Source organism: Bidens hawaiensis, unplaced genomic scaffold, assembly GCF_021521415.1.
Source record: "Bidens hawaiensis isolate Kalapana, Puna unplaced genomic scaffold, B.hawaiensis_p1.1 tig00015556_1, whole genome shotgun sequence".
Taxonomy (NCBI): domain Eukaryota; kingdom Viridiplantae; phylum Streptophyta; class Magnoliopsida; order Asterales; family Asteraceae; genus Bidens; species Bidens hawaiensis.
This window is the reverse complement of record NW_027492394.1, coordinates 489,071-512,316: the sequence shown is the minus strand read 5'-3', so window position 1 is coordinate 512,316 and position 23,246 is coordinate 489,071. Positions and strand designations below refer to the sequence as shown.

The following is a 23,246-nucleotide window of genomic DNA, read 5'->3' as shown; positions in this document are numbered from 1 at the left end:
GGAAGCGGGACTTAGTCTTCTCAAGAATAGGCATGTCACCGGCATCCCGGATGCCATGTCGGACACAACCCCTATCTTCAAAAAGGGCATTGAACATCGAACTTCGACGTGAGGAGATAAAAAATTTAATAATAGAATACATCGCAAAAGAAGGAAAAACAGTACGGATAACTTACGTTCATATAAGTCAACAAAAATAGGCTCCATAAATTCTGAGGCCCATAAGCGACTCATGCCTGCCCACACCAAAGCTTCTTCTGGTAATGCCCGCATCGGCGTTGGTTCCATCGTTAGATTACGGAACCAGTCACGACCTTCGTGAGCAGCTGTAGCAACGTCCGGAAGACGAGAGTGAACCGGACGACAGACCATGGCAACGGGTACCACGTCCTCAAAAATCCAAAAAAATTTACAACGCCAATCGGAAGGCACCTTCTCGACCTCATATCCAATACTTCGGTTAGAAAATCCATGGCAGGAATACCAACCATCGCGGATGGCAAGACGGTAGAAAACTGGGAATCGATCAACATGTGGCACCAGGTCCCGTGCTATACAGACAAATTCATAGTGTCGGATTCGCATCATAGCACGTGGATGTAGTTGGGACAAATGAATCCCATAAGCGGTTAGCAAGTTCATAAGGAATTTCGTCAAAGGAAGACAGAAATTCCCACATGTAAAGTAATCGGCATAGACAGCCATTTTCCCAGGAGGAGATAGACTGGCTATCGAACCCGGTGAAGGAAACTCGGGTTCCCATTCCGTTGGAATGACATACGTCTCCAGTAACTTCTCATATTCTGAATGGTCCCAAGAGATCTCTATCTCATCAACTTCAGTCTGAACATTCGACATTGCAGATGAATTTAGAGAAAGGATTATAAGAAAGTTCAGTGCTTTATCAGAGAAAAAGTAAAAGGATGATTAGGGAATAAAGGTGATAAAACTTCAACTAAAATATATCTCTCACTATTTATACTCATCGCAATTAATGCGATGGGATATAAACAGTGGAGAGAGAAGATCATCGTCCAATTAGTGATTGCCACGTCACGCGGGAAATTCGAAAAAGAGAAAAAGCTGCACAGTCGGGTACCGTGGCAGCCGTCAAAAACGTCCCATCATCTATTCACGCGCCTGCGAGTGGTCAACTTGTCCTTTTTTCATGATTATCCATACCAACAGAATATATTTTTACCTAAACTTCGAAATTCAAAAATCCCCAAAACTCATTAGAGTCCAAAATTTCACCCGCATAAAGACCTCACGCGGAAGAAACACTGGACTGGGGGGACTTATAGAGGTAGGGTACCAAAAAGACCCAAATACCTTTAAGTACCACCCGCGGGTCACAGAGAAACCTCTAATAAGCCACCCGTGGGGCATACAGATCACCCGCATATCACGATAGAGGAAGAATGTCCTCATGTCACGCGCGGAAGCATCCTTGCACCCTCGAAAGTCGTCCGCAGGATAGGACATCAGTCCGCCCAAACGATCGAGAGGAAGTGCCAGCGGAACAGCTGTCACCAACCAATTACCTTCTAGAAGAATATCCACGATTGTTACGTGAGGAATACGTGACCTACCAGCCAATGAACAAATGACACCTGGCCAGGTTGTTATAACCGTGCACATGGCCAGGGTGCGATCCGTCCTATCATTGGGCAACACGTGTCCGGGTTGTTATACCCATGCACATGGGACGTATAGCTCAACCTATCATAAAAGGACACGCGTCCAGGCGGTTATTGAAGATCTTCTAGAAGAGGATAGCTGGCCCAATCACCTTCCTACATCCTTCGGCTATAAATACCTTGTCAAACGGTATGAGGTAGGCATTCACTCACTTGCATTCTGACTATACTTAGTCTGTTTACTTCAGTACTTTCTCCATTTACGAACGTTACTGATTCTCACGCCGGAGGGTGGTTACAGGAAGATCCCCCCTCTTGTCCTTCCTGTAACGAGACTCACGGTGTCTGTTTTGCAGGTTCCGGTCATTGGACTTCGGGGAGTCTTGCTCATATCGTGGTAGTAGTCATCGTATTGTACCCTGTGGACTCATTGGATCTAGGACCCATACCCGGGGATTGGATCCGTGTTTCTTCAATAACTTTGCTATAACATATTCTAATTTATATTCAAACAATTTAAAAAAAATATACATCGATGGAAAAAGAAAGACATGCATCCATTTTGAAACTAGAATCGACAAGAATACTTTGTTATGCAATCGAACACAAAAATTAATCGGACTTGGTTAGCCTTGCTTCTTCATAATTGATTAACTCACGTGCTAGGATTTTAATTAGGCATGTAAATGAACCGAACGAGCACGAATAAAGGTATGTCCGTGTTCGTTCATTTATCTTTAAACAAACACGAACACTTAATCGAACATATATTTGGTGCTCATGCTCATTTGTTTAAAAACGAACATGTTCGTTTATGCTCGTCTATTTAAAATCTAAACGAATTGTTCATTAACATAAACGAACATAATTGAACAAAGATAATATGAACCTTCTTCGATGAACACAAACAAATATGAATGAACATACTAAAATGAACACAAAGAAACATAAATGAACATATATGAACAAACATGAACGAACATATACGAACGTTCACGAACATGAATGAACGAAGCACGTGTTCTTGTTCGTTCATTTAAATAAACGAACACAAACATAAATAAATTTTCCGTCAAACGGTTCACAAGCAGCTCAACAAATGTTTGATTCGTCTACATGTCTAATTTTAACTGATAAAAGAAATAAGGATCATGATAAATATGAAAATGCCATTTTTAATATTATGTTGTTTTAGAGTTTGAATAATGAAAACCTGGTTATAAGAAAACGAACTAACTTGATTTTAAAACAAGTATAGCTAAAACCTAAATCAAACATAACTTGTTTAGTTATTTGTCAAGTTAGACATTTAAGATTCACTTACACGTGTTAATTCATTTGTTTGAATAATAATGTCTACTTAAATTAGTTATCAAATTTTTTTCTTGAAGTAGCATCAATAACTTTCAAAATACTTATTCAAATTTCCAATACACACATTTGGTGTTAAAAAAAAAGACAAATCTAACTAGAGGATTCCATTAGTCTGAAACTAGAGTGGACGAGAATACCTGATTACGAAAGTTAACACAAATGTTGATCAAAAGCTAGTTTGCACTACCTTTTCATAATACGTTAACTCACATTTCATGACATAATTATGATAAACATGAAGATGCCAACCTAATATGATATTGTTCTAGCCAGTGTTTTAAATAAAGAAAACCAATCTATAAGCAAATGATTCTAAAACACGTGGAACTAAAGCCAAATCAAATATATCTATAATCTTGTTTGCCTTTTGTAGTAATCACGTACAATAATGTATTTGAAATAGCATGAATTAGTCATCTCGTCTTTTTGGTCTCATTTAACATACACTACTAACAAATGACAGAGAACCATTTATTCTATGTCACAATATAAGAAAATATTACTCTTTTTTTGATTACATGTTTGAGATAACTTGTTTAGTTGTGATTCAGTTACTCGTTCATTTATGATTCAAATGTATTGCTATTTGTAAATAGTAATATATACTTTCATTAGCAACGTAATTCTTATTCTTGAAACAACATTAATACCTAACAAAAGACGCATTCAAACTTCCAATTCACACAAATGGAAACTAGAGCAAGCGAGAATACCTCTTAACGCAAGTTAACACAATCGTCAATCCGAACATGGTTATCACTGTTTCTTCATTATAACTTAACTCACATTTCATTACTTAAATTGATGAAATTTATATGATAAATATGATAACGTGTTGTTTTAGAGTTTATATAACGAAAACCAATTTATAAGAAAAACAAACTAATGCTATGCTTTTAGAACAAAGTAAAACTAAAACCTAAACAAAACATAACTTGTTAAATTATGATTCAAAGTATCCGATTTTCCTCCTTTTATAAACATCGACGTCTACTTTCCTTATTTATCAGATTCTTAATCTTGAAGTAACATTAATAAACTCGAAAACATGCATTTAAGGTTCCGATTCACACCTCGTCACGTAAATGAACACAAAATAACATTTCTTCCTAATTAAGCTTTAGGGGCATGATAAATAAATAAACCTTGTGCACGTATGAATGATCAGATTTTATTATTATTATTATTATTATTATTATTATTATTATTATTATTATTATTATAAAAAGGTAGGAAGGGCCTACAAACATCAGAAACACACTTCACCGCCTTTCGTCAAGCGCGTGCTCTCTCAAACACCAGCAAACACTGCACGAACCAGCAGCAGACACCCACACACACACAGTACGTACGGATTCATTTATTTACTTTCTTTCTCTTCAAATCTCTCAATTCTTCTTGTTTCAATCCACCTGCTCTTCAAACCCTAATTACCCCCAAAAAAATTATCACTTTTTATTATTTTTTTTGAATTTTAATTGTTCCGATTAGGTTTATCATCAAACCCTTTCAAAACCCTCGTTTTCTTTAAATTTGAAGGCTTTTTACTCAGATCTGAAGCTATGGTTCGATTATTTGAAGCTTTTGAGCTTCAATTTCACTTACTCAACTTCTAGGGCTCAAATTTTAGGGTTTTATTTTTTAGGGTTTTTGAATTCTGGTGCTTATTGATCGTAATCTTGTGTGTTCTTTGTTAGAAACGCTACCTTTGGTGTTCAATTTTGTTTCTATCCGTTAAAGGTTGTGAATTTTGTGAAATTGAAGCTAGGGTTCCGTTTATAGGAACTCTAGGGTTTCAATTTTATGGCTTCTGGGTTGTTAGACGCCGGTAAAATAAACAAAGGGAAAAGTAAATGGGGAGAGGGTAATAAAGTTTACACAAGAAGGTTGAAAAAACCCATCAAGACCACTGCGGGTGTCGGTGCGGGCACCCCGACCGCCACCGGTGCGGCTGCTGTTACTTCGCCTACCACCAAACCCGCTTCGCCACCTGCCACCCCTAATAACCATCAAACCCTACAGACCTTAGCTACTGATCACACAAATTCGGAAAACCAACTACTGTCCCCTGTACTAGAGGCGTCTAATGAGCAGTCGGTTCAAAATCTCGACCCACCCGAAAATGGGGCGGTGGTTAAACCGGTTGTTGTGGTGGTGGATGGATGGGTCAAGATTAATTTAAAAGCTGCAAAGTCTAAAAGTGAAATTGCTGAGCTTGCGGAGACGATGAAAGCTAAACTTGAACGAGTCAGATTTATGACGCGAAAGCTTGAAGATAAAGAAGCTGAGTTAACTGCCTTTTCAAATATTTACAATCATACTCATACGCAATATTCAGGTAACGAGGTTAATGGCGTAGTTGATAGAAGAGCTTTGTTTAGAGTTAATTCAGAAGTCGGTTCGGTTACAAATGGTGTTATAAGACCTTTCCATCAGTTAAGTGTATCTGTGGCCAATAATAATAGTCATCATCATAGTCATATTGTTAATTATGGAGTTGGTGAATTTATGGAGAAAGAAAAGCGAACGCCGAAAGCAAACCCGTATTATCAAAGTTCAGAATTTCTTTTAGGAAAAGACAGATTACCACCTGAAAGCAACAAAAGAAACAAATCAAACAGTGGAAGAAAACATAAAGACTCAGGTCATGTTAAATTGTTCAGGAGCTGCAACAGTTTGTTGCAGAGGTTAATGAAGCACAAATTCGGGTGGGTGTTTAACGAACCGGTTAACGCGAAGATGTTAGGCCTTCATGATTACCATGACGTCATCCAGCACCCAATGGATTTGGGTACGATTAAGAGCCGCCTCGCACAGAATTTCTACAAGTCCCCAAGCGAGTTTGCAGAGGATGTTAGACTCACGTTTCGTAACGCGATGTTGTATAATCCGAAAGGACAAGATGTGCACTTTATGGCTGAACAGTTATCAAATATTTTTGAAGAAAAATGGGCTGTGATTGAATATGAAACTGAATCAAATCCAAATTTGAGATATGGGATGATTTATGATCCAAACACTCCAACTCCAACTTCAAGAAAGATTCCTCATTTTGCACATGATGCTTCAAGAATGCTGTACAGGTCAGAATCGATGGGCCCGCCTGTGCTGACTAGACAAATCCCGCCAACAAGGACACCTGTACTGAAGAAACCGAAAGCTAGGGATCTGAATAAGAGGAACATGACTTTTGAAGAGAAGCAAAAACTCAGTACAAATCTTCAGAGTTTACCATCTGAGAAGCTTGATAATATCGTTCAGATTATTAAAAAGAACGCAACGGTTTCACAACATGATGATGAGATTGAAGTTGATATTGACAGTGTTGATATTGAAACTCTTTGGGAACTTGATCGGTTTGTTACCAATTATAAGAAAAATTTGAGCAAGCATAAAAGGAAAGCTGAGCTTGCTCAACAAGCAAGGGAACAAGCTGGCAATGTGCAGCAGATTATGGTAATTGTATGGATAATATGTTGTATTCTGATTTATACATTTAAGTTTACATTTTATTTTTATAAAGACGCTTGTTTTGACCGTTTGTTTTTGATAATGCAGAACCCAGCACAATCGTTTCCGGGCACGCTAAAAGGAGATAAAACAGGCAAGATTTTTCAAGAAACACGTGATCTAATGATAATAATTTTTGTGCTTCAAATTATTTAAAAATTAATTTTTTATTTTTTTTTAAATTTATTTTTGGTTTTTTGTTTATTAATCAGTTGAGAAGGCTCTTGCTGGTAAATCTGTTAAGCAAGGAGATAGGGGAGGAGGTAATGATAGTAGTTCAAGCAGTTCTAGCAGTGATTCGTCTTCAAGTGGTAATTATATTGGTTATTTTGTACTTTGGAGTCGGTTTTTACAAGTGTTGTGAATCTAATTCTTTTGATGCTATTTATACAGATTCCGATAGTGATAGTTCTTCTTCAGACGGATCAGACGCAGGTCACTCACCTAGAAATTGAGCGGTGCAGATTAAGGTAAGCTAACTGTTTACATGATGATGGCTTTGGTTCTTTGATGAATTTTTTGTTACTGTAACACACACATGAACACACATATACGAATGCACATATGTGCTTATGCATATGTATATCAACCTTGTTCATATATGCGAAATTGGTAATGTAGTTATATATGTTATATACATGATCGACTTTGGTTATTAATGGATTTTTTGCTCTTACTGAAATTTATATACATCAATACGTGTATTCAATATCGAAGCCTTGTTCGTACTTGCAAAATTGGTGATATATGATACTTTTGCCATACAAGGAATAGTAGTATTTTATTATTATTGCATATTTAGCATTAGAGTTTACGAGTTTAGCATATAACTGATTGCTGGTTTGGGAAATACATAATAACAATCGAGGCTATTGCATGGCCTTCTAAAAAAGTCTTGTTTTCTTTTAAAGTTTACTTGTTAGTTTTGTTTTCACTCTTGTATCTATTAGCTCAATATTCTTGATAAATTATCGCAACTCTAACTAGTGAATAATGATGTTTTTTTTTCAGTTGCAGAATGTTAATAACAGAAGCTCACCTAACAAAGCATGATTCTGCTAGCATATGATGATGTTTTTGAATGGTTGGATTGTATGATCGGCTGGTTACAAACATAAAGCTCTAGATAATCATATTTTGCGCCAGTGACTTAAGATAGATTGTGTTTTTTTTTTGTGGAACAAAGTAGGGTTTATTATATAGAGATTGGTCGTGGATTTAGTCAGGAATGTGTGACTTTATGTGCAACATCTAGAATGGATTTTGAATGAACAACTGCATTTTGTTGTAACTTAGGTTAACTTACAACATTATGCGTTTGTAAGTTAGGTTGACTACAACATAATGCATTTGTTGTTCTATTATATGGAACCACAACTTAAAAAAGTTAACTGAATCTAGGTTGCAATTAGCTTTGTAAAGCTGACCCTTCATGTCTTCCTAGTTGGTTATTTTGATGTACTTTTGTTCCCTCTTGTTTTAGTATACATATATAAGGATGTAATGTGTGCGTTTCAGATGGTTTTGACGGCGTTTATAGGTTGAAGTGTGACTATGCTTTTTTTTAAGAAACTGTATGGTTTTTCTAAAAAAACTATACAGGATTTTAAAGAAACTAAAGTGAACTGGCAAGGTTGGCTTGATCGGTCAAAACGGCAAAACTGGCCAAAACGTTTAGGTTAATTGCGGTTTGGTGATTTTAGGGCAGTTTTTCTTAATAGCATGGAATCGTATCGCTAGATTTCAAATCGCTTCACTAGATTTTGAAAGTTCGGTATAATTGCATGCCTATAATTAATCCAAATGTATTAACATTTAGCTATAAAAGGATTTGTGAAATACCCAAATTAAATCTTTTGTTCTGTTTTAAGTTAAAAAGATAAAATTTTCATTAGGTCTTATTTGGTTTGAGTCACTGAGATCAGTCTGTAAGAATTATTCTCATTTGATTGATTTGAGCATAAAAACATTGTATATGGGTTCATTTATGTCAATAAGTCAATTTGGATATACTCAATGACTAACGGGTTAAAACAAGCCATATTATACAGCTCAATAACTTAAAAGTGAGACCAAATAGATTAGCATAATCCATGCAATTGTTTCTTTTCACCACTAGCACGTTTCCGCTGAGACCACCATGGACGTCGCCACCACCTCCGCTTCCACTGGTGCTAGAGCTGATTATCAGGTCAACACTGGAGCCTACCAATCTGAGACTTGAAACCATTTTAACAACAAATCTGGAGCTCGAGTTCGGGATCGTGAGAGAGTGGATTGGTTTTGGGTGTTATCAGGGCTGGGTTATCATATGGGTTCGGATCAGACCACTTCTGCGACTGAAATGTGATCAATCATGTATATGCATGAAGCTGCAAGCTGTCTGAAGGATTTCACTAATTTTTTGTATAAACTTTTTCTTAAATTTATATCAACTAATGAATCTTCCGTGCATATATGTGTCAAAACTGTAATCGAGTTTCTCGGGTTTCCTGGAGTGTCTTCAGGTTTTGCCCTGAACCAACTCATCTTTAAGGGGACATCAGACCCTGTCATACGTTATACATTTGGATTATAATAGGTTGGTTGGCTGATTATTGCTAACCATCCGTTTATTGCTGTCATGATACCTCCAAGTCCACTGTCGTCGCTGGCACCACCATTGTAGTCAACACTGCCACAACTGTTGCCGACACCACAGCCATTTAACTCTACCTGTTGCACCAGCCACCATAAAAAAGTATGTGTAAAACAACTTATTTCAATTCGAGTCCGTTTTCATCAAAATCCTTTTTTTTACTCTAACTTAATTTGCTCAAAACCGCAAACCCAAATTGGGACCTTAGTTTTTCACTCAACTTATCTTGCTCAAAACCAAAATGACCGTACACATTTTGACCCATCGCCCAGCCCGACTCATCTGGTGAGCCCTAACATATATGAATTCACACACAATAGCATAGGAAATCACAATTGATCAGTAAACGTATCAGAAACGAGTATTATAATGCAACTAAGCTATACAAAATTATTCGCCATAACCCTGATACTAGATTCTCAGAACCTTAACATCGCTCACAGCTTTACTAACAATACAACTGCCAGCAAAACTGTCTAAGCAACCAAATGACCATTTTCCTTAACAAAAACAAAATTGCATTTTGACAAATGATCAATCATTTGTAGTTGGCTGCAGGGGGCATGTCTCTTCCAGGAACATCCTGGGACTGGTAAGGGTTAGAATTTGGAGGATAACTGTTGGGCCCAGGCCCAGATTGCTGGTAGCCCATTCTTCCACTGTTGGGCCCGTACTGCTGCTGCTGCTGATAGTTAGGACCATTATTAGGCGTCCATCCATTGTTTTGATATCCCATGTTTGGTGGCCCACCATTGTAGGATGGTGGAGATGGTCCCTGTGGCCCTCCGTTGTAAGGTGGTGGTGGACCTTGTGGCGCTCCGTTATAGGGTGGTGGTGGGCCTTGTGGCGCTCCATTATAGGGTGGTGGTGGGTCTTGTGGCGCTCCGTTATAGGTTGGTGGTGGTGGACCTTGTGGAGCTCCGTTATAGTGTGGTGGAGGTGGACCTTGTGTCCCACCATTGTAAGATGGCGGTGGCAGACCTTGTGGCCTCATATTAGACGGTGGGCCGACCATGTTATTGGGTGGGCCCCGGTTGCTTTGCATGTTCTCTCGTCTTCGCTCAAAGTTCCTTGACCCAGTGTTGCGAGGCCTATCATTCCTCCTGTTTCTCTCGTTAGCACGAGCATTATTTCTGATCCATTCTTCATGGTACTTTGGATCATATGGAACAGCCTTCCCATCGATAAACGGTTCACCTGATTGAAATTCAAACACCTTAGAATCATACATCATAACACGTACCGACAATTATATAAAAAGCAATCAGTGCATCCTAATCAATGAAATGATATACCTCCATAATCTTTGTTCTTAACATCCAAGTAAGAATCAGGAAGCACCCAACGAACTCCGGGTAGTTCTGATACACAAAACATGAAATATAATTATTATTATTATTATTATTATTAATAATCTGTGAGTCTAGAATGAATAAGAAACAAGTAAGAGAATGAAATGAGTTACCCTTAAGCTTGTAAGAAAGTTCTTCAGACACAAGAGCTCCAAATGCAAAATAGCATCTGGTCGAAACCGAGTAGATTTTCATCCTTGCTTTATCATAGCTAATAATAATAAAACAAAAACAAACATAACATAAGCACAATCTACACAGGCATTTTATCGAACAACTTATATGCACAAAGCTTATAACCTAAAGAAAAGCTCTGATTAAACAATTAATATGAGTGAGTGGTCACCTGCCGACGACCTTAGCAAGGGTATTAATATAGGATTCAATAATCTCATCTCTTGTAGGCTCGCCTTCAGGTTTGTCGACAACAACAAGCCAGTGCTCAAAATCACAGCCGTCAAGAAGAATCGTCTCCTTTGGGGGACGATTGGACCAATTAGGGTTCGAATTGTTCAGAGAAGATGTGGTCGGACGAGTTGAGAACGCACGGACATCGGCGGCTGCGACGGAAGACTGGTGGAAATTAGCGGCGGCGATGGCAGCAACAGGACGGAATCGTAGGAAATGAGAAGAGGAGGTTGTGAAGGAACGGAGGGTTAGGGTTTGATTGCGAAGAGTGCGAAGGAGAACGCGAGTCGCCATTTTTGTGGGTTGTTTAAAACCCTAGTGAAAGGTTTAAGCTCTCTCTTTTACCATAGAAAACTAGGTAACCCGTGTAATACACGGGTTGATAAAATAATATTGTATTTTGTTTATTATGAATGAATATAAGGAGGTATTATAAAGTCAAATTTTATACATGACAAAAAATGTAATTAAAAAAATGCATGATGAAGCTGTCTTAAATTAAAAAAATAAATAAATTAGTAGTCTTATTTGCAATCATATAATGTTACACAACGAAAATACGAACAAAGGAAAAGTAAATGTAAATCATTAATTATAATTCACTGATTAGTGATCACATTCGTACTGTTTTCATTCGAGTCGTTCGGTTAAAAATAAACTGTTGCACAGAAAGCGCACCTTGATGAACCTGAAATTCCAATTTCAAATATGGCATTGTAACTTCATTTAACTTTTAGCACCTGTTGTATGTGATAAGTAACTGACCCACAACACAAATGGAACCAAAATTAGCAATGCTTTTATGTTTTCATCATCTTCCCGATAACACTAACGTTATTAATATTAGAGGCTTACAAATAAAGATATGCTCTCTTTATAATTAACAGCATGGCATAATGCTGCCCACAGTTGCTAATTTTACATATTTCCTGCAAAGCAATGCTCTTTTGGATATTCTGTCCATACATATGCACAAAATTAATTTATAACCAAAAAAACCCAACCCGAAGAAGCCTCTAACCCAAACCCATGTTAAGGCATTGGTTTGGTCATTGGGTTGATTTCTGAACTTTGATGGTTCACCGGAATAACCCGAGAACAATTGCTTTAGAAATCCTGAACAATATAGGTAAGTTACGTTTATAATTTGCTATTAACCGGCATTATCATGCAGTTATTTAATATATATTTCAGTAGCGGAGCAGCCCATTCAGAATAGACCTACAGTTTTACGATCAATCTTTCAATTGAATTTGATTCCAAGTTCCATGGTTGTTTGATTCAAGATACTATTTTTATACTTAATAATCAAGTAACATTAATTTATATCACTCGATCATAGCTCCATTTCTTATGTTCAGTTATTAAAATAGTTTTTGCTATATTACATAGTAATAGACTATATTTCATATATTCATTTTTTGTTGGTCCGTATTTTACTAATAATGTATTATATGTTGGTCCATATTTTACTAATAGTGTTGGTCCATATGTTCATCCTTTTCCATTAACAAACATAAAAGTGTATGAATTGTGTATATGAATTAAATTCCAAATTGTATATCTATTTTATGTCAGTTTGAGTCCATACCAGTGTTTGAATTTCATTTTTTAACTTTGTTGAATGTGACCTACTGACTTGAAACCCAACCTGTATTAACCAGACTCATTTCACCTGAAACTCGAACCCACTTATAAAGGGATCGGTATTCCATTATGTCCCAAGGTGAAACCTGAAAAATACCCTAAGAACACCCCTGACGCGCTAAAATCTAAACAAATCATTCCTTAATTAACCACAGTCCTTTATGAATGAATATTTGAAAGGAAATAAGAAATTAACTCACTTCAAATTCAAACGCAAATTTCAACTGCTAGAAATAGGTAGGAACGGACCAAGTTGAGTTGACATGAGGCTCTTTGTCCATAATTTAGTAGCTAAAATAGGGGGGTTCAGTCAAACAGGCTGGTAACGGGCCAGAATATATAACTTTGTAATCAATTAAGTCGAAATTTCCACCTGTAATAACTGACTTCATAGTTAACGTAATTAGTATAAATTAACCAAGAGAACATGTAGCTGCAAAACCGATGCTAGATGCTTCTTCACCAGCAATGTGCGAAAAGGATAAAGCATTTTGTACAGTAGTGCAGATTGCAACGCAAATTAGTACTTGTTGCTTCAATTGACCACAAATAAAGACATTTACAGCAACACAAACAAACCATAACCAGATAATAGATAAACACATTTAATGAGGTATTTTGTGTTCACAAATGCAGTTGTTCATATATAAGTGCACAAATCAAACCCAAAGATACACATTTGCCAATTTTTTAATGAACAAGGTAAGAATTTAACATTATGATTTAGAAACAATTCAACAAAAGAACTGAAGACTTAACACAACTAAAGACTCACAACCTCAATTCACTAACTAAAGTCGGTTGTAACATACAAAAAATATATATATATATAATTGAACTGGATAACATATCTGTTTGTATTTAGATTCTAAAAACGTCCAAAGCTTTTGTAAAGTTTGATATTAAAACCCGTTAATTAGGGTTCTTATTAGGCATAATTAAAAATACTTACACAGGCCTTATAGGTGCTAAATCGAAAAATTACGATAACGCCTTAGCATCAAGAAACCCTAAGCTAAGTATAGATCACACCTTAACATGAAATCGAAGAATTCTAAATAAAAATTACTAACCTTAAAAAATGAGCAATCAATAATGGGGATGCGGAAGAATCGAAGACTGAATTGAGATTGAAATTGAAATCATAACGAAGAATTAGAAATTGATTTGAGGCTGAAACTGGAAATTGGCGAGTTATATATCCAGATTCAATTCGTTATATGATGTCCCGTTTATTATTGAGAATCCAGCTATTAAGAATCAGGGGCTTGCTATTAGGAATCAAATATGAATCACGTAATTGTGAGAAGGGAGTGCTGCTGGATATAACGAATTAAGTAATATGAATCACCCGTCGAAATTAATTAATTAATGAACCCTAAATAAATATGGGCGGGAAAACTAATTTTTTGGTGATTGAGGAGGGACACCTGTCCAATTATGGATTCCTTTATTAGAGATGGTAGATATGGATCACATTTATAAAAATATTTGATTAAGATTGCTGGAATTTTTTTTTTCATGATGTTTTACTATTTCAGTATCACTAACGAGCCTCCTAAGCATGTCCCGGTGTCAAAAAGCATTGTTTCTGAAGCTCGTGGCAATTGTACATGTAATCGTTGAGAAAAGGTGGTAATGATAAATCAATTACTCAAGCAGTTCGAGAGCCAAATGCCCAAATAAACAGATTTAAAGTGCTCTCTGATCCCGTGTGTGCAGTTAATCAACCTGCTGAGGAACCGGGCCCGTCTTTTTCAGTAATGGACTTCAATCTGAGTGTTAAACATAATGAATTGGCGGCTGAAAAGGTCAAATTAATCAACCGGATCCTATGTCGGCGGATGAGACTATTGATAATCGTATGGTTGAAGAACACATCCGGGATGGTGTGTTAAGTGAGGAATGGTTTGATGATTTCCAGTGTGTTGTTAATGATTGTCATTCGTCAGGTGACAACACAAAGAAAGTTGAGGCTACGATTAGGTTGGCTCGTGACTTGGGGATGAATTTCGAGAGCATGAAAGATCTTGTTGCAAGGTTACGAAAGGAGAATGGTTTAGATAATTAGATCCATAAGTGGAGGTTTGGTTAACAATGTCACTTTACTTTGATGGTTGTTTCGGCTATTCCCTTTTTTAGTATCTTAGGGGTTTATTTTGATGTTTGTTTGTGTCATTGGTTTTGTCCTAGGTTTTTTTTGCTAGTTTCCCCACTAGCTATTTTTATAAAATTTGCCGTTCAAAAAAAATATTGAATTTATAACAAAATAAAATGAAAAACAAAACATTTATTTATTCTTATTGGTTAATTTCAATCGCAAACCAATGGCTTCATGTGTATCTTAAGTAATTAATTTTTGGAGATCAGGGTCTATTAGTGAAGCTCTTATTAAATAATATTTTAATTTAAAAATATAAAGATTTGATTAGTAGATGAAGCGGCCGGTTCCTCACAAACGGTAGAGCTTTCTAGAGTTGTTGCCGAAGTTGAATCGGGGGAAGGCCTTCCCACCATGCGAAGTTCAAACATGTTTTTTCCCTTGAGCGGGATTTGAACTCACGTCCGACTACCTGTTGAACTATAGACCAAGACTCATTTTAGCCAGGAGCTTAGCGCAAAACTTGCAAAAGTGTGATTAAGATGAAAACGACAAAAACGTAAAGAGGTGTAGATGTGTTTAGGTGTTAGTAGGGTGCCACAAGGGAAGGGCAACTCCCCATTACGCATGCCCTTATTATAGTTAGCATGTGTCGTCTCAAGCTATTTAACCTTATTGTCAGCAACAAGATAAAAAAAAAGTAAAAATGAAATTTCTTTTAATCCTATGATTCCTATTCATCTACGTGTTTGCATAACATGAACTTCACTATTAACAACTCCAAAGCTCAAATAGCTATATATAATTTTGTAGTTGTATTTGAAACCCTGAGATAAGTAGAGGTTCAAGGCAATCATTTGTTTTTCGTGATTGAATGACCTAAATAACTAAACAACAAATTTGTTTTTCTAATTGAAAATTTTCATAATCTAGTTCCAAGTTCTAAGCTCTATGCCTTTTTTTTTGTTCTATCAATTAGAATGGATACTTGTTTTTATAAGTTATTTGTTCATTTCTTTTAAGTTATTACTCAAAAGTGTTCTTTGTTTAGACTTTAGAGAGTTCTACAAAGCATAATTCCCTTGGCCTCAAACCTTGGTATTCACTTCCATCTCTAATTCGAAAGCGTCAAGACTATAAAAACCAAGCTGTTTTTGTGAATTGAGAACATGTCAAATCTTCAGTCAGTTTGTAGCTTATTGAAAGAGATTCAAATTGTAACAGGAATTTCACTTATCATATTCAAACAAATATACATTACCCAAGAAATGAATAAAGATACCCCTGTTCATAAAACACCAAAATCAATAATAACCAATCTTCCAATCTTGCCGGAGAAACAAACATCACTTCACAACTCTTACTACATGTTGATGTACAACATCCAACAAATGTATTCCATAATTTTTCTTCAAAACAAAATAAAACATGCCAACATTGATGTTTGCATTTTAGGTATATATACATCCATCTACAAAAAAAAATGAGATGTCTACATTGCTTTCAAATCAACTATTTTCACAATCATCATCGTTCGGTGATAGTTGTAAAGGTCATATTGGCATACGTGGTTGTGTTTCCATATGACTGAGACTCCTCAGGTTTTCTTGAACCACGAGATGATGTACCCGATGTGTTATTATTTTTATTAGTCTTAAGACTCATTAGTTCAGATAATAATCCCGGATCAGTTAAATCTTTTTCATTCAGTTCCATGTCATCATTTAACATTTTCATGACTGATGACATGGACGGTCGGCTTTTGGGCAGACTTTGGGTGCAAAGAAGACCAATTTTTAAGTACCGGCATGCTTCAAAGATATCAACATCTTCTTGAACTGAAGTATCAACCAACTTTTCTAACTCACCTTCCTGATATAGTTGCCATACCTATAAAAAGTGATGGGGAGGTATATTAGCCATTTCATGTTTTATATGTGTATGTAGGTGTTAATTTTTGACATGACATGAACCCAACATGAAATTTGTATGTTTTAGTTTAGTTCTTTAAACGGGTTCGGGCCAGTTTTCGGTTGAACCTGCAAGCACGTTTAGCCAAATTGGTCGTGTATGGGTTGACATGTTTCGATTTATACTTCTTCTTTAAAAATGTGTGTTGTGTCATAACTTAAACTGTTTGGGCATATTACTCCTAAATTTAAAAATAAAAGGGAGATGGGCATCAAGTTTTATAGTTCAAACGTAATCATTTTATATGCAATTTTATTTTTCATTGTAGATTTTCAATTTTATAGTATTAATATTATAATAATTATAAAGATTATCCCAGCAGTCAAAAAATCGAGATAAACCACAGAATGTATTGTATGTTGATTGTGTGAATAACAAGGTTACATAAGCCTCTATAAATAGAGTTACGCATTACACATAAATACCATCTAGTCTATTATAATTACAGATAATAATACCTAGTTTGATAGTGTCAAACTGCGAAAACTCGTGGTGTGCATGAGCTCATTTATCTGACACAATTTTTGGGTTCGACACACCAACTTGCAAACAAAAGCCGTTTAACACCCCTAAATTTCCATGTTATTGATCCATGTCATGTATCATCTATTATATTTCTGTATTAAATAGCATGTCTTTGAAAGATCTTTTCTAGTTTAAGGAAAATGTTTACTTATTAGTTAAATGTCTTAACTACCCTTTCATAATCACAAAATCGCAAGTCTGGTGAATCCAAATCGGTTATAATTATTTTTACCAAGAACATCACGCAATACAAAACAATGGCAATATATTTATGCAATTAAACTAATTCAAGATTAAGAAATGCATACCCGTTCAAGAAGATACTGTTCTTCAGCAGGTAACCGTCTGTTTTGGTTGGGTCTTCCTGAAACAATTTCCAAAAGCAAAACACCAAAACTGTAAATGTCTGCTTTCCTTGTCAACTGGCCTCTTATTGCATACTCAGGAGCCAAGTAACCTCTGCAGTAACCCATTACGAAAAATAAAAACAAAAACTTTATAAATGTAAGCAAGTGTAGGCAATACAGATACTTTTCTAACGTGAGTCAAATGAGCTTACTGAGTTCCTGCAACTCGTGTGCTAACATGAGTCAAATGAGACGGGAAAATCTTCGCAAGACCAAAATCTGAAATTTTTGGTGTACAATCTTCATCAAGCAAAATATTACTCGCCTTAATATCCCTATGAATAATATGAGGCTGCCTTTCCTCATGGAGATAAGCAAGCCCCTTTGCAACACCTATGCATATCTTCCTTCTTATTTCCCATGTGAACCTAATGTTACAATAACCGCTTCCTACACATGAAAAAGTTAAAAGGTTATGTTTTGGTGGGGCATGTTAGGTAACTTCATACAAATGTAAAAATAGGTTTTGCAAGATGAATTACCAAGTAGAGTTTGATCGAGACTACCATTTTTAAGGTAACCATATACCAAGATTCTTTGATCTCTTTCTATACAATAACCATGCAACTTTACTAGGTTTTCATGCTGTATATCTGAAATAGAGGCTATTTCATTTAAGAATTCCCGTAAGCCTTGCCTTGAATCAGCAGAGAGAACCTTTATAGCCACTACTAAGCCATCTTTTAGTGTACCCTAAAGATTAGTTAGTGTTTTGTTTGAGATATCAGTATGTATTTTAAACTTTTGGTAATAATTCAATACATGTGAAGACAAATAGTTTTAAATGTTTTAAAAGTTACCTTGTAAACAGAACCAAAACCTCCTTGCCCTATCTTGTTTTCTGGTCTAAAATTTCCAGTGGCAATTTGCAGATCTTTGTATGTATGTAATCTCATATTCTCAACATCCAAAAGTTCTGAAACAAAATAATATCTAATTAAAACTCACACTACGTTGATATATCTCAAAGGCAAAAGATGTAGATCTATGTACACTCATGAATGGAAAGTCTATTAAAACACACGCATGCATAGAGACATAGAGCATAAATCATTGCATACAGTTACAAATTTAGTAGACGATCACTGGACTTACCGATACTAACATCAACGTTGCTTCCCCGATTGTTTGCTGAAATTTTCCAAGAAAACAGTTAGCATTGAACCCGTGTATATAAAAAAAGATTTGACCAGAAACGCAAATTAGAACTTATAATTATAAAATTCGAGTTAGCATTCAACCATGTACCTTTATTAACACCGACAGTTGGGGAAGCTGCCTTCCCAAAACAGCAACTGAACTTACTCATAACAAGGTGTTCTCTTATCTTGACTAGTAGATTATGTCAAATACCAGTGATGCCAAAATTGAGTCTATAATCACAAAAATATGTAAATCACTAAATTGTCATTTAGGATGGAAACAGAATTCAAGATCAAAAGACTTATAGGGTATCATTCTACTACATCATGCAAAAAATCAGGACAAAAACAGCATAAATAAAATCATAAGCAAGATATTTATAAGATATCATGAACCTTGAAATGATATAGGAGTCAGGTTATCGTACAATAATCCTTAACGTACAAAAACGTATGCTAATCACGCTCAAGGCAAAAACAAAACGCTCAAAGCCAAAATACAAAAACGTTCAAGCCAAATTACAAAAACGCTCAAGAAAATCATAACTCGCTCAAAACGAGTTTCGTGAAGAAAAGTAAAAATTAACGATCCAAATCTGTTCTTTTTCGGTGAATCAATGATCAATTGGGTATGTATTGATGATTCCGAGATGTTGGGATGTGAAATCATGGATCAATTTTGTGAATATAGGTATATTTGAACATTAAGAATTATTGTATTCTATCCTTAATCAATGATATAGAACATAAATTAATTATAGTTATACACCATTGAACCACATCTTGCTACAAAATTCCAAAATTAAGGCTACAATAACATAATCACTACAAATTCACCTCTAACAGTCACATTAGCACCTCAAAGAGTGAGTCTGAATACATAACATTTAGGATGGTTTAATTCTCTGTCCAAAAATCCCCCAAATTATTATACCTAACTAGAGCTTGTTAGATTTAACAAAATTCAATATAAATACAAAATCAAATCAAGCATATACTGTTACTACATGAGCTGATTAACATCAATCTTGATATCCTGGATTAAAATAAAATAAGGGAGAATATAATATTAAACTTGGAGAGATCCGTACAGCTGGAAATGACTTACTCGAAGCCTTCAATTCAAGCACGAAACACTCGAAGTCTTCAATTCAAGCACGAAACACCGTGTAAACGAATCAATTAAGCAACAGAATGAATGAAAATTATGCAATTGAAGATTATACGGAATCAAAGAAAGACGTATTTCGTGAAGTATCAATCAATTCAAATACCTACAACTTGAATGAATGTATAAATGTTAAATGTCAATGAATGAATGAGTACCTGGATGAAATTAATATTATTTAATTTAATTTAGAGTCGGTTGACTTTTGGTACGATAAGAGTCATAGAGAGAGACGACTAGCTCGTGCGTTCACATGGCCCTGTGGGCCATGCTTTCTTATTTGGTCAAAAGTCAAAACATTTACACACCAATAAATACATAAATAATAATAACTATTTATTTGTTTCCAATAATGTGAAGAGAATGATGAGAAGAGGTTGACGTCATCATTCAACGTTCGTGAGCGTTTATGTTTCTAATCGTTGACGGACGGACAGATCTCCGCGTTGAGAATTGAGATGCTAATATGTCCATATGGGCAATTGGGCATCTTACCACTTATTCTTCTAGCCCGTCCCAGTCCCAGACTAGACTAGCCATTCACTTAAGAGCATCTCCAATTATGTATTTACTTTCTCATTTAGTTTAGGTGGCAAATGACATGGATGAGAAATGAGAGAGAAATAGATGAGAGGGGGTGTTTCATGTTCACAAAAGAGAATAAGTGTGGATGAATTATGTGAGTGGGAAGTTGGTGAAAAGTTAGAGAGATGAAAGAGAAAAGTAGAGAGATGAGAGAGAAGTGGATAACTAAATCATCCACTTTGTTTTGCGTTGTGGATGCTCTAAGTCAAGTTCATATGTTTTCCAACATGGTAGACTGTTAGCCAATCAAGTATGCTATTTGTCTGTGGCCAGTGGAGCAACACAATGAATCGCAATACTCTCTAATGTGAAGTAAGGCGTTTCTAGTTTATTATTTGAGATGTGCTTCTTAAAAACTCGAATCGAGCCGGCTTTACATGAGTTTGAGCATAAATTAAAGCTCATTTAATAAGGGAGCTCAAGTTTAAATGGATTTGATTAGATTCACCAGCCTAAATAGACATAGTATTTATATAAATATAATATAACTAGTTTTTATCCCCCGTATTACGGGGGTTGTTTTATCTTATTTGTTTATAATATTTTTTGAATTTTTATTTTTTTTATTGTATGAAAGTTAATAATATACTTATGGTTTGATGACAAATTGTTTTTATAAATAAATGAGATGTTATAACCCGGTTTAAAAGCTATATGGGTTTGACAAGATCCAAGACCCATTTATTTTTTTTATTAAACTCGTGTGATACATGAGATTCTAATATAAAACTATATAACATATGAATATTAGCATGTGAGTGTATTTATATGTAAAATACACCTAAAAAGGTATTATGTTTTTCCTTAATCCAGTGGTAAACAAACAAATTTCAGGTTTCTCACGAGCCCTTCATTAACCTCTAAATGGATCACGCTTATTCTAGAATCAATAGTATACTAAAATTTACACGAACCACATAATACAACTAACTATACATAGTGTGTATACCTATGGGGGAAATATGATAATTGCATAGCATTGTTATATATCATATTCAAGGATCTATATACACGTCAATGGTTTTTTAATTATAAATAATATATAACTTTTATTAAATATATCAAATATTAATTTTGGGTATATCTCTACTTTATAAAATTTTTAAATCAAATATTGGGTGAGATTAGTTTTTAATTTAATGAGATATTATAACCCGTTTAAGAAATATTTGGGTTTGGTAAGACTCATACCCGTGAATTTGGGTCAAATGCATGAGAAGCATTCATTAAAAAATCAAGCAAATCTGGTGACTCCAAAAAAGGGGGAAGTGACCACATCGCGACACCTAGGATTTTTGGGTTTTCGTTTATATATATCATTATAGATAGATGTTATTTAAAAAGACTATGCGTAATGGGCTACAACTTTTTAGGACCCCCCCCCCCCCCCCGGCGATAATAGGGGCGATGGGGGGGGGAGTGTTATTTGTCACCGGTTTGAAATAAAATAAGAATATTATAATATATAAGGGCAGGTTCAAGAGGGAACTCAAAAAAATGGGAAATAGGGATCCCTTTATTTTACATGTAAAAAAATAATATAAATCTCAATTTCACATGTAAAAAATTAGTTTTAGCATAAACTTTAGAATACTTTTTGCTTATAAATACATGTAGAAGATATTCCAATAAAAAAAAGAATTTTGTAAAAAAAAAATCTTTTTTACGTTTTTTAAACTGAAAATAAAAAAAAATTGAAAAAGACTTCTACATGTGTTTATATGTAAAAAGCTCTATAAGATTATGTAAAAATGTGTTTTTTAACATGAAAAATGATTTTTTTAAAAATATGTTTTACATGTAAAATAAAGAGTTTCTCAGTTCCCCATTTTTTTGAGTTCCATCTTGAACCTATTCCATAACACACACACACACACACATATATATATATATGATTGATTTCTTTTTAGAATCACTTTGAGCTTTAAGAACTCGAAAGAACTCAACGTAACAAATTATTTTTTTTGATTTTTTTTACACATGTGTAATACGTAAGTGTAAGTAATGTACAAAAAATTATCGTAATTTTTTACACACCGAATCGACTTTTTACACATGTGTAACTAACGTTTAAACTTGTGTAATCATCAAAAATACTTATTCTCTCTCCTGATTCATTTTTTAATCAAATTTAATCTCAGCCACATATTCAAACTCATTTAATTAAATGTGTGGTCAAAAATGGAGTTCTTAAAACTCACCATGGTTCTCAAAATAACCACCCCCTATATATATATATATATATATATATATATATATATATATATATATATATATATATATACATACACGTCGTATAACACCATTACACCCCTAATACAAAAACCCCGTATTTGCTGACCGAACTCCACATGACACAAATCACACTATTTTCGTAGCCTCTCCACTACACATCAATAGACAATAATTATACATATAATGATAAAAAATCATGTATTATGTTATATATAAGATATTATATTATAAATAATGATGGGTGTATATAAATAAAATAATTAAAATTAGTATAAAAATAAAAGACGAGTTTGAGCTTTAAATTTGAAAAATATTTATCTCTATAAATTTTGTTTTATCCAAAGAACTCAAAGTGAGTTGAGTTTGAGTTTTAAATACATAAAGAAGACATTTAGATATAAAACTTGAAATGATTCATGCTTATGTATTAAAAAATTCGGATTCTGAGTTGACATGTTTAAACAACATTGTGTAAAAAATGATTCTTCACAGTTTTCTATTATTTATGTGACGTAAATTACAATGTTGTTGAGACCGGACCGA

The 23,246-nt window shown here is 34.9% G+C and overlaps 3 protein-coding genes across 4 annotated transcripts; 1 reads left to right on the top strand and 2 right to left on the bottom strand.

Moving 5' to 3' along the window:
• The first annotated feature begins 4,322 nt into the window (after positions 1 to 4,322).
• LOC143549426 (transcription factor GTE4-like) lies at positions 4,323 to 7,924 on the top strand. Its single transcript, XM_077040326.1, has 5 exons — positions 4,323 to 6,470; positions 6,573 to 6,618; positions 6,737 to 6,835; positions 6,918 to 6,994; positions 7,536 to 7,924. The coding sequence occupies exons 1-4, from the start codon at positions 4,818 to 4,820 to the stop codon at positions 6,977 to 6,979; spliced, it is 1,860 nt and encodes a 619-aa protein (XP_076896441.1). The 5' UTR covers positions 4,323 to 4,817; the 3' UTR covers positions 6,980 to 6,994; positions 7,536 to 7,924.
• A 1,560-nt stretch (positions 7,925 to 9,484) lies between these two features.
• LOC143549405 (multiple organellar RNA editing factor 3, mitochondrial-like) lies at positions 9,485 to 11,225 on the bottom strand. Its single transcript, XM_077040303.1, has 4 exons — positions 10,861 to 11,225; positions 10,628 to 10,725; positions 10,458 to 10,523; positions 9,485 to 10,359 (listed from the first exon to the last, which is right to left on the bottom strand). Exons 1-4 carry the CDS (start codon positions 11,214 to 11,216, stop codon positions 9,701 to 9,703), a joined length of 1,179 nt encoding a protein of 392 aa, XP_076896418.1. The 5' UTR covers positions 11,217 to 11,225; the 3' UTR covers positions 9,485 to 9,700.
• Positions 11,226 to 15,957: 4,732 nt separating this feature from the next.
• On the bottom strand, positions 15,958 to 19,981 carry LOC143549425 (cold-responsive protein kinase 1-like). 2 transcript variants are annotated; one of them, XM_077040325.1, is made up of 8 exons: positions 19,853 to 19,981; positions 18,822 to 18,946; positions 18,669 to 18,704; positions 18,374 to 18,489; positions 18,056 to 18,266; positions 17,726 to 17,963; positions 17,475 to 17,625; positions 15,958 to 16,560 (listed from the first exon to the last, which is right to left on the bottom strand). In XM_077040325.1, the coding sequence occupies exons 2-8, from the start codon at positions 18,880 to 18,882 to the stop codon at positions 16,198 to 16,200; spliced, it is 1,176 nt and encodes a 391-aa protein (XP_076896440.1). In that variant the 5' UTR covers positions 18,883 to 18,946; positions 19,853 to 19,981; the 3' UTR covers positions 15,958 to 16,197. The 2 variants fall into 2 exon arrangements, with proteins under 2 accessions (XP_076896440.1, XP_076896439.1); XM_077040324.1 differs by lacking the exon at positions 19,853 to 19,981 and having other exon boundaries at positions 18,822 to 18,964.
• Positions 19,982 to 23,246: the final 3,265 nt, after the last annotated feature.